The sequence below is a fragment of the Camarhynchus parvulus genome, chromosome 1 (assembly GCF_901933205.1).
Source record: "Camarhynchus parvulus chromosome 1, STF_HiC, whole genome shotgun sequence".
Taxonomy (NCBI): Eukaryota; Metazoa; Chordata; class Aves; order Passeriformes; family Thraupidae; genus Camarhynchus; species Camarhynchus parvulus.
Window position 1 is genome coordinate 16924828 of NC_044571.1, and position 13774 is coordinate 16938601.

Below are 13774 nucleotides of genomic sequence, written 5' to 3' on the forward strand. Positions count from 1 at the left end.
AGCTTTGAAAGCAGATCCCTTCCTCCAACTGCTGTGTGCTCTTTAAATCAAGGGCCCCACTGGACTATGGTAATCCATATGCTCACTATTGCTTACATGCTATTTGCAAAGGTCAGCTCAGCCGAATTATGACCCCATCACACATATTTCCCTACTCTCTGTTACCTGTATCACAGAAAGGCATCCTTGGGGAAAAAATAAACAATGTGATGAGCATGAACTGTATTATGTTTTCAAGAATTGATTTTAGATACACTTTTGAGAGACATGAACACAATAGTATTTTGATGTTTGATTCAATATCTTTAAATGTCTTTAGAAATAACTTAAGTAAATGTAAGTGATGCATGTTGGCAAAGCATCAGCTGCATATTCATTACTGAGCAGACAGAAAAACCACTCTTTTTTTTTTTCCTTTTAGAAACCAGACCTTTGTAATGGAGAAGACTGGATCAAAAATTCCACATGAGAATCTTCTTGTATTTATCATTTTAAGAAGGTCCTGTATTCTGCATGTCCCAATGTAGGATGGTTCAGTATCTGGTTAGGAAGCTGCTGGACATGCATAAACAAATTGTCACTCCCCTGCTAAGGAAATGCAACCTGATCACAGGACAAGAGAATGGTCAATTAACAGAACCTTGCTTGAAATCAACAGTTTTGTTCTCTGAGAACAGGATTTGTTATCTTTAGTGCTTTTCCCAATGGCAGCAAGAGGGCTGGCACTGCACTATGGGAAGCTGCAGCAGCGACAGGAGGGCTGGCATAGGTTGCAGCAGCAACTGCTGCAGGCACACGACTGCGAGGTAGGGAGCTGTGCTGTGCATCTGGGATTGGGAGGTAGGGAGCTGTGTGGTGGGATCTGGGATTGGGAGGTAGGGAGCTGTGCTGGGGATCTGGGATTGGGAGGTAGGGAGCTGTGCTGTGGGATCTGGGATTGGGAAGTAGGGAGCTGTGCGGTGGGATCTGGGATTGGGAGGTAGGGAGCTGTGCTGGGGATCTGGAGAAGCCAGAGGGAAAGACTGCTCTGCTCTCTCTTTCTGTCAGACAAAGCAGGAATGTGATGGGAGCACCAAGGGGTGTGTGCTGGTAGCAGCATGGCTAATGCCATCCTGACTGGGGAAACATGCAAGCTCTAACCAGTGTTCTACAGTCCTCAAGGCAGAAACTGCACTCAGTGCTAGCAAGGGATGGGGAGAAGGAGAGCACAACGAGCTGCTGATGGAGCTGCATGGGGCAACAAGCCTCTAATCATTTCTATCATAGCACTGTGCAGTAAGAGGTGTTCAACAGCACACTCTTAAGGGTAAGCTCAAGAGATGGCCATTATGGCCTACGGAAGGTATCTCACCAGCTTTTGGTATGTAAGGGCTGTCAGCTCTCCTGTGGATTTGTTTCCTATCGTACACTTCATCTAAAGGAGTAATACATGAAGCATATTGTGCCTAAGACTTAACACAGCAAACAGCACAGAAAAATATTGTGATCCCCCATGATTTCCTGAAAGGCAAAGAATTACCTTGATGCAGGCATGCATGATTTTATCAATTTGTGTTGTGCTGTAGTTGTGTCATGCTCTAAAAAACAAACCCCAAAAACTTACCCAAAATGCAAAATAAAAGCACACCACTAATGGTTTGACACTTAACAACATAACTGACATGGCATTCACCTCCTTTCAACATTATTTTTTTAAGCCCATGGGTGCAACACACACTTCTATGCCACGATTCCCTTAGCAGATGCCCTCAGTGTTTTTGAAGCTCAAGAAGCAAATAGCAACAGCAGGTATCAAGCCCATGCCTTTAGGCATGAAACTCATTTCAGCAGACTAACTTTGCTAGCCTTTCATTTACAGGTAGGTAAATAAAAGTTAGTGGGTGCATGTAAGCTCCACTGCAAAGAGGTTTAATTAGGCTGTAATTTGACACTGCAACATGCTGGCCAGACAGACACAGGAAGGAGGACATGGAACTGCCAACTGCAGAGTTTCATTAACTTGGAAGCAAGAACAACTGCTGTGTCCAAGCCAACTGGTGCTAACCACTGCAATGGTAACACAAATAACAAATAACACACAGCAAAGAACTGAAGCTTTGTCCATACCTGAGATACAGAAGGTCGAGGGGGTAGTGCAGGTGGTGGTGGGGGCAGCCAGCCAGACCTCACAGCTGAACAGTGGGAAAAGAAGAAGATGATGATAAAAAACCCCATCCAAACCAAACTACTGTAATTTAATTCCAAATAAACCCAGAATTAATTCCCAGGATAAGTGGAAATTCCTCCTAGTGAAGAGGCAGTATACAAGATTTAATAACAAAGCCCAAACTTGATCTTTATTGAGCAAAAGCTTGTTTGAAATAACCTCATGAGTAGTGAACGAGCAGTGACTTAATTGCTGTAAACCCCCAAATGTTATGATAAAAAGCAGAGCAAGAAGCCAGTCAGCCACAAAACCTGTAGGTAAAGCAATCCAATTACAGTTAAAGAAACCTAGAAACAGGGTCCACTTGTTCTTTGGACTTTGCTCTTTGTCATTAAAAATATTGCCCTTCTTAAAAATGACACTTTAGCACCCAGTGTAGACACCAGCATTCACTCCGGATAAAACACACTCCCTGATAAGAGTACAGCCTTAAAAATAAAACATCTGCCACGGAATTAATAGCACAGAAGCCTAAATTAACCAAAAAGGAATCAATTTCTTTGGTTTTATATCTTGTATTTGCATGCTAGTACTCCATAGAGATATTTCAGAGGGAGGAGGAAGACAAATCCTAACAGTTTTATCAAGCCCCTGTAAGACAACATAATGTCAGCTTCGAGTTTGAGCCAGCAAAAGGGAGGGTAATCATCACGTAGGTGCAATACTGTAATTTTTAGTTTCCTTAACATACCTAAAACCCATTTGGGACAAAACTAGAGGATAGCTGACAGCTCCCAAAGGCATCTGTGAGGAGGCAGAGTGGAGGACTAGGCTGGCACAGAGACATCAACCAGCACTAACTGGGTTACCCTCCCCAAGCTCCTGTTGCACTGAATGCTCAGCACTTGCTCTGGCAAAGACACCAGACAGTCCATCTTGCACTGGTGTATTTTTGTGTAATAAAAAACCTCCAACAGTATTCAACTTAGAAATGCTCTTTACCACAATAATGCTAAGCAATCTATTACATTAATACACTTTCTATTTCCATATGTATTTTAAAAAGACCACAAAGACCATTAAGAGTCTTATAGCTTAGCCATTTACATATTTTATACACCAAATCTAAAAATGTCTACATGCTGAAAATAAGAAGAAAAAAGAACCTAACCATTACAGATAACTTGTGACATGAGAGTAAAACTGTGTGTGAAAACATTGAGAACAATCATATTGATTATTTACAGCTCCTAAGAGGCTTATAATACACAGGTGGGATTTTCCATTTTCTGCTTCATCATCTCCTGTATCTTGTAAAATGAAGCCTAATACGGCACACAATACCAAAGAGAGAATTAAAACAACTAAAACAGAACTGAAGTTATGCCAGGGAACCACTAACACACCAACAGGTGTAAGAGAGATTTGAAAAACCAGTCATCAGGATCTTTCTCTTGCATTTAATTAGTTCTGTTTATAAGACCATTGCAATAACAGCATGATGTAGTAACTACATTTTCCATCTCTCCCATGCAACTGATCTTTAGAAAGGAAGAAAGATTCCTTTCCTTTAATCTGAACTTCAGGTTGTTACTTCATTTATCTGGGCACTGGCAGTGGCTTTGGCTTGTGACAATATTTGAAAACAACACCCAGCTCAGACACCACATGCTGGAAAAGCATCTCCTGGAGTCACTGGACATACTGTGAAACTCCACGACTCTCTTGGGATTTGACCCAAAAAATTCCAAAGGGAAAAGTAATTGTTCCATAAAATAGTCCAATGAAAAAAACCACATCACCACACAAAAAAGCCACCACACAAAACCTCCTTCAGCTTTTCAGCTTTCAAAATGCAACATATATGAATCTAGCATTAAAGAAGTTAGATGCTTACAACATGTGCATTTGACCCAGTTTCCTCTTTTTAATCCTAAAAATTCTAGCTTAAGCTACTCATGAAATATTCATAGAATTCCTGCTGTTGCAGATCTTTGGCCTGTTGTTAGAGGGAAATCATGCTTATGTGAGCACAATTACTAGCAAAAGTTAGCTGACTTTGGAGGACTTGTAACAACTTACAAAAAAAGCCCCCGGCTTCAGCCTTCTCTGGCGTCACTACCCTAAAAGAGTGCAGTATGAACAGACACTCATGGGTTTTCATGTGCTTTGGCAGGTGATTTGTACTCAGCAGCTATTCCAGAATAGCCTGGAATAGGGCTCTTCTCTCCTTCCTGGGACAGTGCCTGGCACAGACCGGCTCTTGCTGTCAGAGGTGGCAGCACCACTTACCTCAGAGCAAACACAAAAACAGGGAAAATTCTGTTTCCAAAATAAAAGCAAGTATCCTGGGGCCATGCAGCAAATAGACAAATGTGCTTCCAGGGGCACACCTCAAGGGACTGGAGAAGCTGATGTCCCTATCTTTGCACACAAGTCTTCACCCTGTGCAGAAGCCCAGGGAGCTGGATGGGCCTTGCACAGCTCCTCTTGCTATTGAGCAACGTGCTGCCATTCAAACCAGGCTGAGCCACAGAACTGTGGAACAGTCTGGGCTGGAAGGGACCTTGGAGATCAGCTCAATCCAACCCCCCCTGTCATGAGCAGGGACATTTCCCTCTATCCCAGACTGCTCAAAGCCCCATCATAAAAGACAAATCCTACAGAGAGCACTGTGGAAAGCCCATGCAGGTACCAGTAAAATAGATTTAAGTATCCATATCACATGTATTCCTGACAGCATTTTCATGCACTAGTCACTCCCACAAAGACAGTGTTCTCAGTTCAAGAATCATGGCTCTCTACTCAGCATGTTTACATTTTAAGATGGATTATCTGCATGGAAACCTTCCAAGACCACTCTTCTGCCCTATTTTGGAAACCACAAAGGTCTAATAGTACTAACATGACACCACACCAGATTAAAAATCAGGTTTTCCAATCTGAAGGTAGATTCATATTTTAAAACAAACAACAGGCTGCAATTGTATACCCTGAGAACTGGCCATGCCATCTTATCTGACCACCTTGCCTCCAGCCTAGCAGACAACACTCAGCACTTAGCCATTATTTGTGGAGTGAAAAATGACAATCCTAGGAACCACTCAGATAGCTCCTTTACTTATTTGATGTAGGAAGAGAAGATGAAGGAACAGTAGAAGTTGTAACAACTTCACACAAACCTATGGAAGTAGATCTTTAAGTCACCAGATATAGCAGGAGTGGAGGAATCCCAAAACTAGGATGAACAAGTCTGGGCCCATGGGATCCTTTAAAGCAATATAAGAGCAAGGTGCTGTACTTCTCTTACCCAATGACAGTCACTTAAGCTCTTGGTTGTCAGCATTGAAGAAAAAGCTGCCATAATATACTGAGCTTCTGGATGCCTGCTATTTTTGAAAATTAATATTAGAACAGCAACATATAAAACTACATTTCCTGAAATATTTCCATGTCAGATATTTAATATTAATTCCCTACATGTGGATGACATCTTGGCATTTTTCTACTGGATGCTACAGTACTGTTGGATCAAAGGAAAGCCTGGTTGCATGGTAGATTTCCACCAGTTTATGCTGCTTCAGAGTCCTGAGCTCCCACAGCAGGTTTAATGAAGCACCAACCAATTAATTTTATCAGGAAGCAAAGGGAGTAATACATTGCAATCAGCTCAAAAAGATAACCTAACAGAATGAATTATTATTCTACTACTATTCTATTCCCAACTACCTAAGGCTTTGGTTCCTCAGGAAAGCCAGCAATTTTACCCTTCCACTGTACTGGAGAGGTTTTTGAGATAGTTTTCCTGCTTCTGCTGCCAAAGGTAGAGCACAGAGAAGTTCTGTGTCTAAGTTGGTTTCTGTTTACCTCCTTCTTCCTGAACTTCTATTCTTGTTCAGTGAAATTAGTACTTGGTTATCCCCTAACACTAACACTATTCTTTGCACAAATTCATTTATTTACATTCCTGACAGCAGCATTAGTAAGTGATTGTGAAATAACCATTTCTCAACAGATCTGATTTATTAATTCTCACTGCTATGTCTAAAAAAAAAAAAACCCCAAAAATCCCAAACCAAAAAAAACTGTAAAGCTGTAGCCAGGAATATAAATCTAATAAAGGATTATAGTAAGGTGGTTGTGAAATACCTCTGATCCAGGGATCTCTTTCAATAATTCTTGCTAATGTCTCCTTGGAAGGTAATAGCATTGTGGAAAAAAAACCCCTGTTTTAGACTCCTGATATTAACTTTGTTACCAGGTTTGTAGAAATGCTGTACAAAGCATTGCCAGCGGCAGAAAGACCTCTCTTCTCACAGTTAGTTTTGGGAACCTGCTCAGCAGGCAGTTTCTTATGTCACAGCAAATGATGAACACAACTGGTGCTAGAGACACACACTCTTGTTACAAATCTGTTTCATGTGCTAACCATACAGAATGTTATTTGTACCTTAAGTGAGTGGGAAATTATCCATGTACTTTCCAAGCAATTAGGAAGAGATAAAGCCAGGCCTTAAGTAATTAACGTTTTTGCACTATGAACTCACAGGTGTGACCATTTAGGACATTGTGTGCTAACGTATCTGATGGGTCACTTCCAAATCAAACAAGCAAAATATCATTGGAAGATTTTTTTGTCTGTTTTTAGTGTCCCTCCCATGAATTTCAGCATGTGTTAAGAAATTCTCTAAAACAGATTTTTTTAAACATCTACTCTCTCGTTTATGTCATATATCCACAACATCTGTATTTTTACCTCCCTGTCCCTCATTTTCCTTAAACCATTTAATTTTCTAGTTACTGTTTTCTCTACCCTTTCCTTTTCTGTATGTTTCTATCTGGGGACTGTTTCTCCCTCCTCCCTTTGCCCTTAAACAAAACTATGCAAAATTTTCTTCTGTCTCACTTCACATGAGAAGCTTCATTCTCCACCCACAGGGAGGCACAGTCCCTCCACCTACCTCCCACAGATCCACGTTGCCAGAGCTTCTCCTCCCTGGAGACCTGGAGGGCAGAGCTGGAGGTTCCAGCACTGGCCATCTGTGACCACTTCCAATGTGGACAGTCTCAGAACAGGCACATGGGAGCCAGGAGGAGCAGGGGGCTGCCAGGCGTCACCCCTCTGGTCCCTCCTGCAGCTCACACACTTCTTGGAGACATCTATCTCCAGGGTCCTCCCCACAAGGGAGGCACCCTGACCCCTGTTCCACACGAGACACAGCAGATCCTATCCTGCTGAATCTATAAAGCTGTTCCATGATGGATGAGCATTTTTTCACAGAACAGAGTAACCCCCGTGGATCATGAAAAAGGTCAGTGGGGCTGGTAGGGCTAGGCAAGAACATTTCAACCTTCACAATTTTCTGTAGAAGAGTTTTTGGATTAAAATTTAATTTTTAACAACCTGCAACAGGATGAAAATAGACTGCAAATCATTCCTCAATCCCTGAAAGAGCTAAGCTTAGATAAATGGGAAAATATAATTTTTTAAAAGTTCAATTCATTCACATAAATTGTAAAAATTGCAGCTACACTTGAAAGGCTGGTAAGAATCACCCCAGTAAAGTACTGTCCAGACTCAGCCCTTAGAGATATATATAAAATCTAAAAATGCAAAAATACTTTACCCCATCAGAATCCTATCATGTAATAACTATTCATCCATATATATCCTCACTATTTTCTCCATCTTATTTAACCTTAATTATGTTCTTGTCCAGTTGGGCAAAAAAGATACACAGTTGTAAACTTATAAATCCTTCATAAAAAATTCTAAAAGGCTGACAGGCACAAAACTCCTCAATTCAAATAATGATATTTTATTCAGAATAAGCTCAGTTCAGTAATCAAATATATTCTGAAAGGGAACAGGACTAGAAAAAACCATCAGTTCCAGTACCAGCTCAGGGGCTGAGTCCCCCAAAAAAATTATTTTCTGATTCAAGAAAGTATTTTTGCAGCACTTATTTTTAAAATGTATTTCATAGAGAAAAATACAAATAGCAGCTCATATTTTTGTGTTCTGGGTGCTCTATGTGTAAGACATTTTTAATTTAAATTTGTCACAACTCTTACAACCAGTCACTCACGTGACTCTACCCTTCTCACTTGATGAAGCTTGCAATATTAGAGCCCTTATGCACTATGCAAACAATAATTTGTGAAATGTAATATTCGGCGAGGGTATTTGCCATTATCTTTTCTCAAAAATAAAAGTCCTTCCAAAGTAAATTTTCATCTTCCTAATTTAATGTTTAATGGTCTGACTAATAAGCACAACACAGTTACATGCAAGACAGTACAGTATTACAGCACAAACAAAATCCCAAGAAAATAGCTGGATTTTACTAAGTCAAGACCAATGTAAGAGCAATGAGAGGAGGGAGTCCTGAAAATTAATTACTTAATTAAATTCAGCCTTAAAAGAAGAACATTACTTTTCTAAGTCCCCCCTTGTCACTTTGGCTTTCAAATAAAATTTTTAAGAAATCTGTATTTTTGGTAATACAAGCACGTAACTGCACCACCCATTAATAGCTTGTCTTTAGCAACTACATCTTTCAGACAGCTAACCTCAATGGGCACAGACATTTCCTAGCAAATACAATCAAGGATAAAAGAATACAGAAGATAATACAGTAATCATACTTATCTAGGTTAATTTTTGTAGGTTTTTTGTATTCAGTTTCACATACACAAAAGGGAAAGTCACTTGCATTTGGCTCACTAAGCTAAAAAGACAATCTAGCTGAAAAGATATTCCTGAAAACAACTGGGGTAACAGTATTATGGTAACTGTTTGGGTTTGTTTGTATCAGAACATCTGTGATACCACAGCAACAATAATTTTAATTCTCAAAATCCTCTTTCCTACACAGTTATGAACTGTTTCATTTTACATGTAGACTTAAAACTATTCAGAAACACAAAGAATTCAACTAAGGCAATAGAAAAAGCTAAGATATCTCAATATACATTTAACTATTCACAAATCCCATACCTGGCAAACAAAACCCACCAAATCTGTAAGCTCAAGGAAAGCATAGGCTAATTGAATGGAAGTCTGATAAGCAAAGAAGTAATGAAAAATCTTCTTCAAAGGTATGAAAAAGAGGGTAAAATGTGATGCTGAACAGTGTTCCTTTAGCACTAATGAAAATGAGAGGGTGCAGGAAGACAATTGTACTGACCGAGTCTTAATGATACAAGTACCACTTCAAACTGCTTGGGAAACACCCATGTGAAGGAATACAGGAGAGATGTGGGGACACACTTATATCACTGATGGGAATGCTGATGCACACCAATAAATTCTATTCCCTTGTTCCCTTCCTGTGAACACCAAATTAGAACAAACAGGACGTTTTCTTGTCTGGCAGCCATCACTAGACCAGCAATGCTAAGTACAGTTTACAGATCTGACTGTAGTCAGGAAAACACCATTTGTGACAGAAAATACTGCACTTGTAATAAAATGCTTGCTGTGTTTCCACCTGATCAAGTGTGGAACTTAACACCTCACATTTTAAAAGGGAGAAAACCCCCCAAAACACTAGCCCCCTGTTGCTGGCTGAAACCAGCACCCCAGAAACAGAGAATCCAAGTTAGAGTGAGTGTTTCCTTAGAAGCCTATGTAAGAAATGGTGCCTGCATTCCATGTGTTCTTCACCACAGGGACAGCCACAGCAGGAGGTGAGTTTCCAAAGCAAATGAGTGCTGAAAACCTCCAGTCAATAATTCATTTGTAAATAGTTATATGACTGTTTTGTTCAATCTGCTTCCAGATAACACAAAACTACACTGTTTATGACAAGCTTGTTGTTTCATCAAAGCAAATTCTCTTTTCCTAACAGGTATCCTTTGTTCAACAGAACTGTTAATTAAAAGTAGTTATGTGACTCAGAAATGAAACTAAATGGGAAATAAAATGTATTTCAGAGGGAACTGTATGAATCTAATAAGACTCAGACTGTTATCACTGCCCAGAAGTAAATTCTTTATTGGCTGTCATGGGTAGCAAACAGAACTGAACAAAACATCAGAAGACAATGGATGCATTTTCAAGTTTTAACACTCAAACTGAGACTTGCCCCAGCCCTGGAGTCCCCCCCAGGCAGACTCTAGTTTACTGCTGCTGATGAGGCTAGAAGGTGGCTGGAGTTCTGCTGCAGGATCTCTGAGCTGCCCCAGTTTTGGCCCCCTCAATACCCAGGTCTTACTCTGGAGCTCTTGGCTTGTATCTGACTAGAGACTGGGCTAGGGGAGAAATGAAGAAGTAAACTAGGTCATGTATGCATTTAAAATGACATTTTTGTTTCTACTTAAAACCTGCTGTTGTCCTTTCAGGAATGCATAAACTCTAGCCAAGTATTTTCTTAACATGAACACAGGCCAAATGCCAGAGATTACACATTCAACAAAGAGAAATACATTGAGAATGTAGCAGCACAGGATTCTTCTCAGATGCTAACATAAAGACTACATGAATAAAAACAAAAACAGAAGAGATTTCTGTCTCTTAACAGAAATTCATTTGGATATTTCAGAAAGGTGTGCTTTTCAATAAGTTCTCATGCTTTTTTATGTCTGTCCTGGGTAACACTCGTTGCAGCAACCCAGAGAAGTGCAGCTATGAAGTATGAATGAAGGTGCCTTCTCCCAGTCCAGTTACCTCCCAATGCAACAATTTTAAAGCACATTTTTATGGCTAATCCATTGCTGGACATCCCAGCTATCACAGATAAATATTCTGTGTGTATACAGGCCAGGAGAAAGGCATAATAAGACGATTACAAACATTATATAGCAGGAGTAAATGAAGAACTAAAAACAAACAAACAAAAAAAAATCCAGTGCCCACTTTGCCACAGTCTTTAACTGAATTTACTTCGTGTATTTTTCTTTTTCTGCCCTTTAAAATGGAAATAAACAAAATATATACTTCAAAGCATAGATGGTTTTACAATTAAAGAAATTACACCTATAGACCAACATGACCTATGTGGAACTGAAAACAAAACTCAGTACTAATGAGCATTCTTTTGTGGGTCTGGAAGCAGATTATCCACCAATCTCCCTAACTACAATTATTTCTGAACTAGAATTAGTAGGAAAAAAACTAATGCACTAAAACAGGGTTATTCTAGTCATGCTGGATATACACAGAAGCACAGAATATCCTAAGTTGGAAAAGACCCACCAGGATAATCAAATCCAACTCCTGGCCCTGCAGAGGACACCCCAACAGTCATATCATGTTCCTGAGGGCATTGTCCCCATGCTTCTCAAACTCAGGCTTGGTGCTGCGACCACTTCCCTGGGGAGCTGGTCCAGTGCCCAGCAAAGAAAATTTTCCTGATATCCACCCTAAACCTTCCCTGCCACAGCTTCAGGCCATTCCCTCAGGTCTTGTCACTGACAGCACGGAGCAGAGATCAGTGCCTGCCCCTCCACTTCCCCTCATGAGGAAGTTGCAGACTGCAGCGATGCCTCCCCTCAGTCTCCTCTGCTCCAGGCTGGACAGATCAAGCCACCTCAGCATCTGCTCCTCATATGGCTTCCCCTCCAGACCCTTCATCATCCTTGCAGCCCCCCTTTGAACACTCTCTAATGGCTTAATGTCTTTTTTTATATTGTGGTACTCGAAACTGCACACAGTTTGTTAACTTCCCCAAAAGAAACCCCTTTGTGACTTTCAAAATTAACTATTTAATTAACATCAAAAACAAGATGTTCATTTTCATTCACAGAATGACTTCTTCAAGAATTTACATTCTTCTTTCCTTTGTGTTCCAAGCAAAATTTAAATCCAAGTTTATTTCCTTCCAGTTATACTTGTTATCTGGATTCCAAGAAGATTTGCTGCAGTAGAAAATGTGCACTTGGCTCTGTTTGTGGTTTTATTTTGATATATAACAAAATCAAAATTAGAGGCACCAGATCCCTCAACAGGAACAAAGATAAAGAATTACTCCTCTGTGTAAGGCAAAAAAAAAAGTTTATTCCCATTGAATTTCAGGGATCAGCACACATAGCAGGACTCCTGAATTCCCTCTAGTGTTTGCACAGAAAAGTCCCATATAGCAAGAGGTAAAACTCTTTTCTACTCCAAGAACCACATCAGAGAGCCCAGTTAAACACTCCTTGACACAGTCAAACCTTGCCTTTCTTCTGAAGCATAAGCACGACCGTGTTTAAGCTGGTCCTTGAGTCAGATGATTGGTGTGCAGCACACAAACCTCTGGTCTGCTTCAAGGACACTGCTGAAGCACAGCCACGCTGGGTGACTGCTGCCCTGAACAAACAGCTCCTCTTCCCACTTCAAGGCAAGAGGCACACTCAAAGGGTAATGTGCTGAAAAGCCATTTTCTTTCAATTCACCCCAGCTACTAGTCTACATTTTCTTTCTCTCCCCTCAACATCCACCCATGTCAAAAGAAATTACCCTTTTTTTTTAACTCAGAGTGGCTTCTGATTGTTCTCATGCATATGTCAGACTTTAACATCAAAAATGCTTGCTTTCTTTCTCCCAGTTTAAACATTAAGGGTTTTCTTCCTGCTTCTGAACTACAAAAAATAAATAGTAATAAAAATCAATTATACTCTAGTTACTGATGAGAGTTGTCTAAACAGCCAGGCTAGTTATAAACAGTCAGTGATGACAGACTACCATATGTTAAGCTTCCCATTACTGTGCCAGAAAACATTATAATCACCTTAATTATAGAAACAGTGATTTTTCCCCTCAGTGGCGATGTAACACAAGCAAGTGCCCAAGCAGAACTCCTGTTCTGCAGTGCATTACTGTCTGCAGCAAAGGCCAGCACATGCACATATTGCCAAGCATTTCTACAAACACACCAAGTTGCCAAGCACACAGCTAACCTGAATGGTCTCAGAAGGAGCAAAGAAAGCCAACTTCACCTTGTGTGTTTTGCTGAAATATTTTGTTCAGATCCAAAGAGGAAGCTCTGGAATGTGATTTTTGTGGCCTTGGAGGTGGAGTAGGGGGCTCTTCTCCCTTTTTCATGGCATCCTCTATTGATGTGCTAGAATAAGACCTAAGGGAAAACATGGGGAAAAGCAGAAAATATTTTATTTCAAAAATTAATTTTAAACAACTGCAGTGAATAGTACCTTAAATTACACAGACCAGAAGTCAGGTTCATGGTGGAAATTCCTTGCCCTAATGACTAAAAGCTCCCTCTTATAACAACACAGATTTATTTGGCAACAGAGGAACCTAAGCATGTGGAGAAAGGAATGAGTCATGCTTACAGGGCTAGTATTTTTTAAGGCTTTTTGTAACACAGCTTGAGGCCTTCTTATGTAACTTTGCCAGCAGGATAATTGTACCAACTATTCTGAATAAAACAAAGTAAAATTCTCCACATACACCCCTTGGAGTTTCTGTTGCCTTTTCCGACTGCTAGGGTAGTGTTTATACAGGTATAGATTCAACCTATCTTTTGCAAGTACACACTTCGTAATTTGTGATATTCTCACTAGTAGAATAAATTTTTAACTATTAGAATAAATTTTCCATAGGAAACTGTCACCAAATTGCACAAAATCCAGAAAAATGAATGGCTCCTAAGTGACTGCAACTGGCCAAATACATGGCTCAGT

At 40.2% G+C, this 13774-nt stretch overlaps 1 protein-coding gene across 1 annotated transcript in view; it reads right to left on the reverse strand.

Annotated features, from left to right (window-relative positions):
* The window catches only part of REPS2 (RALBP1 associated Eps domain containing 2), a 95467-nt gene that overhangs the window by 19900 nt on the left and 61793 nt on the right, over positions 1-13774 (reverse strand). The window contains 2 exon segments of the mRNA XM_030943335.1: positions 2107-2171; positions 13070-13206. Of these exon segments, the coding sequence (XP_030799195.1) occupies positions 2107-2171; positions 13070-13206 (202 nt within the window).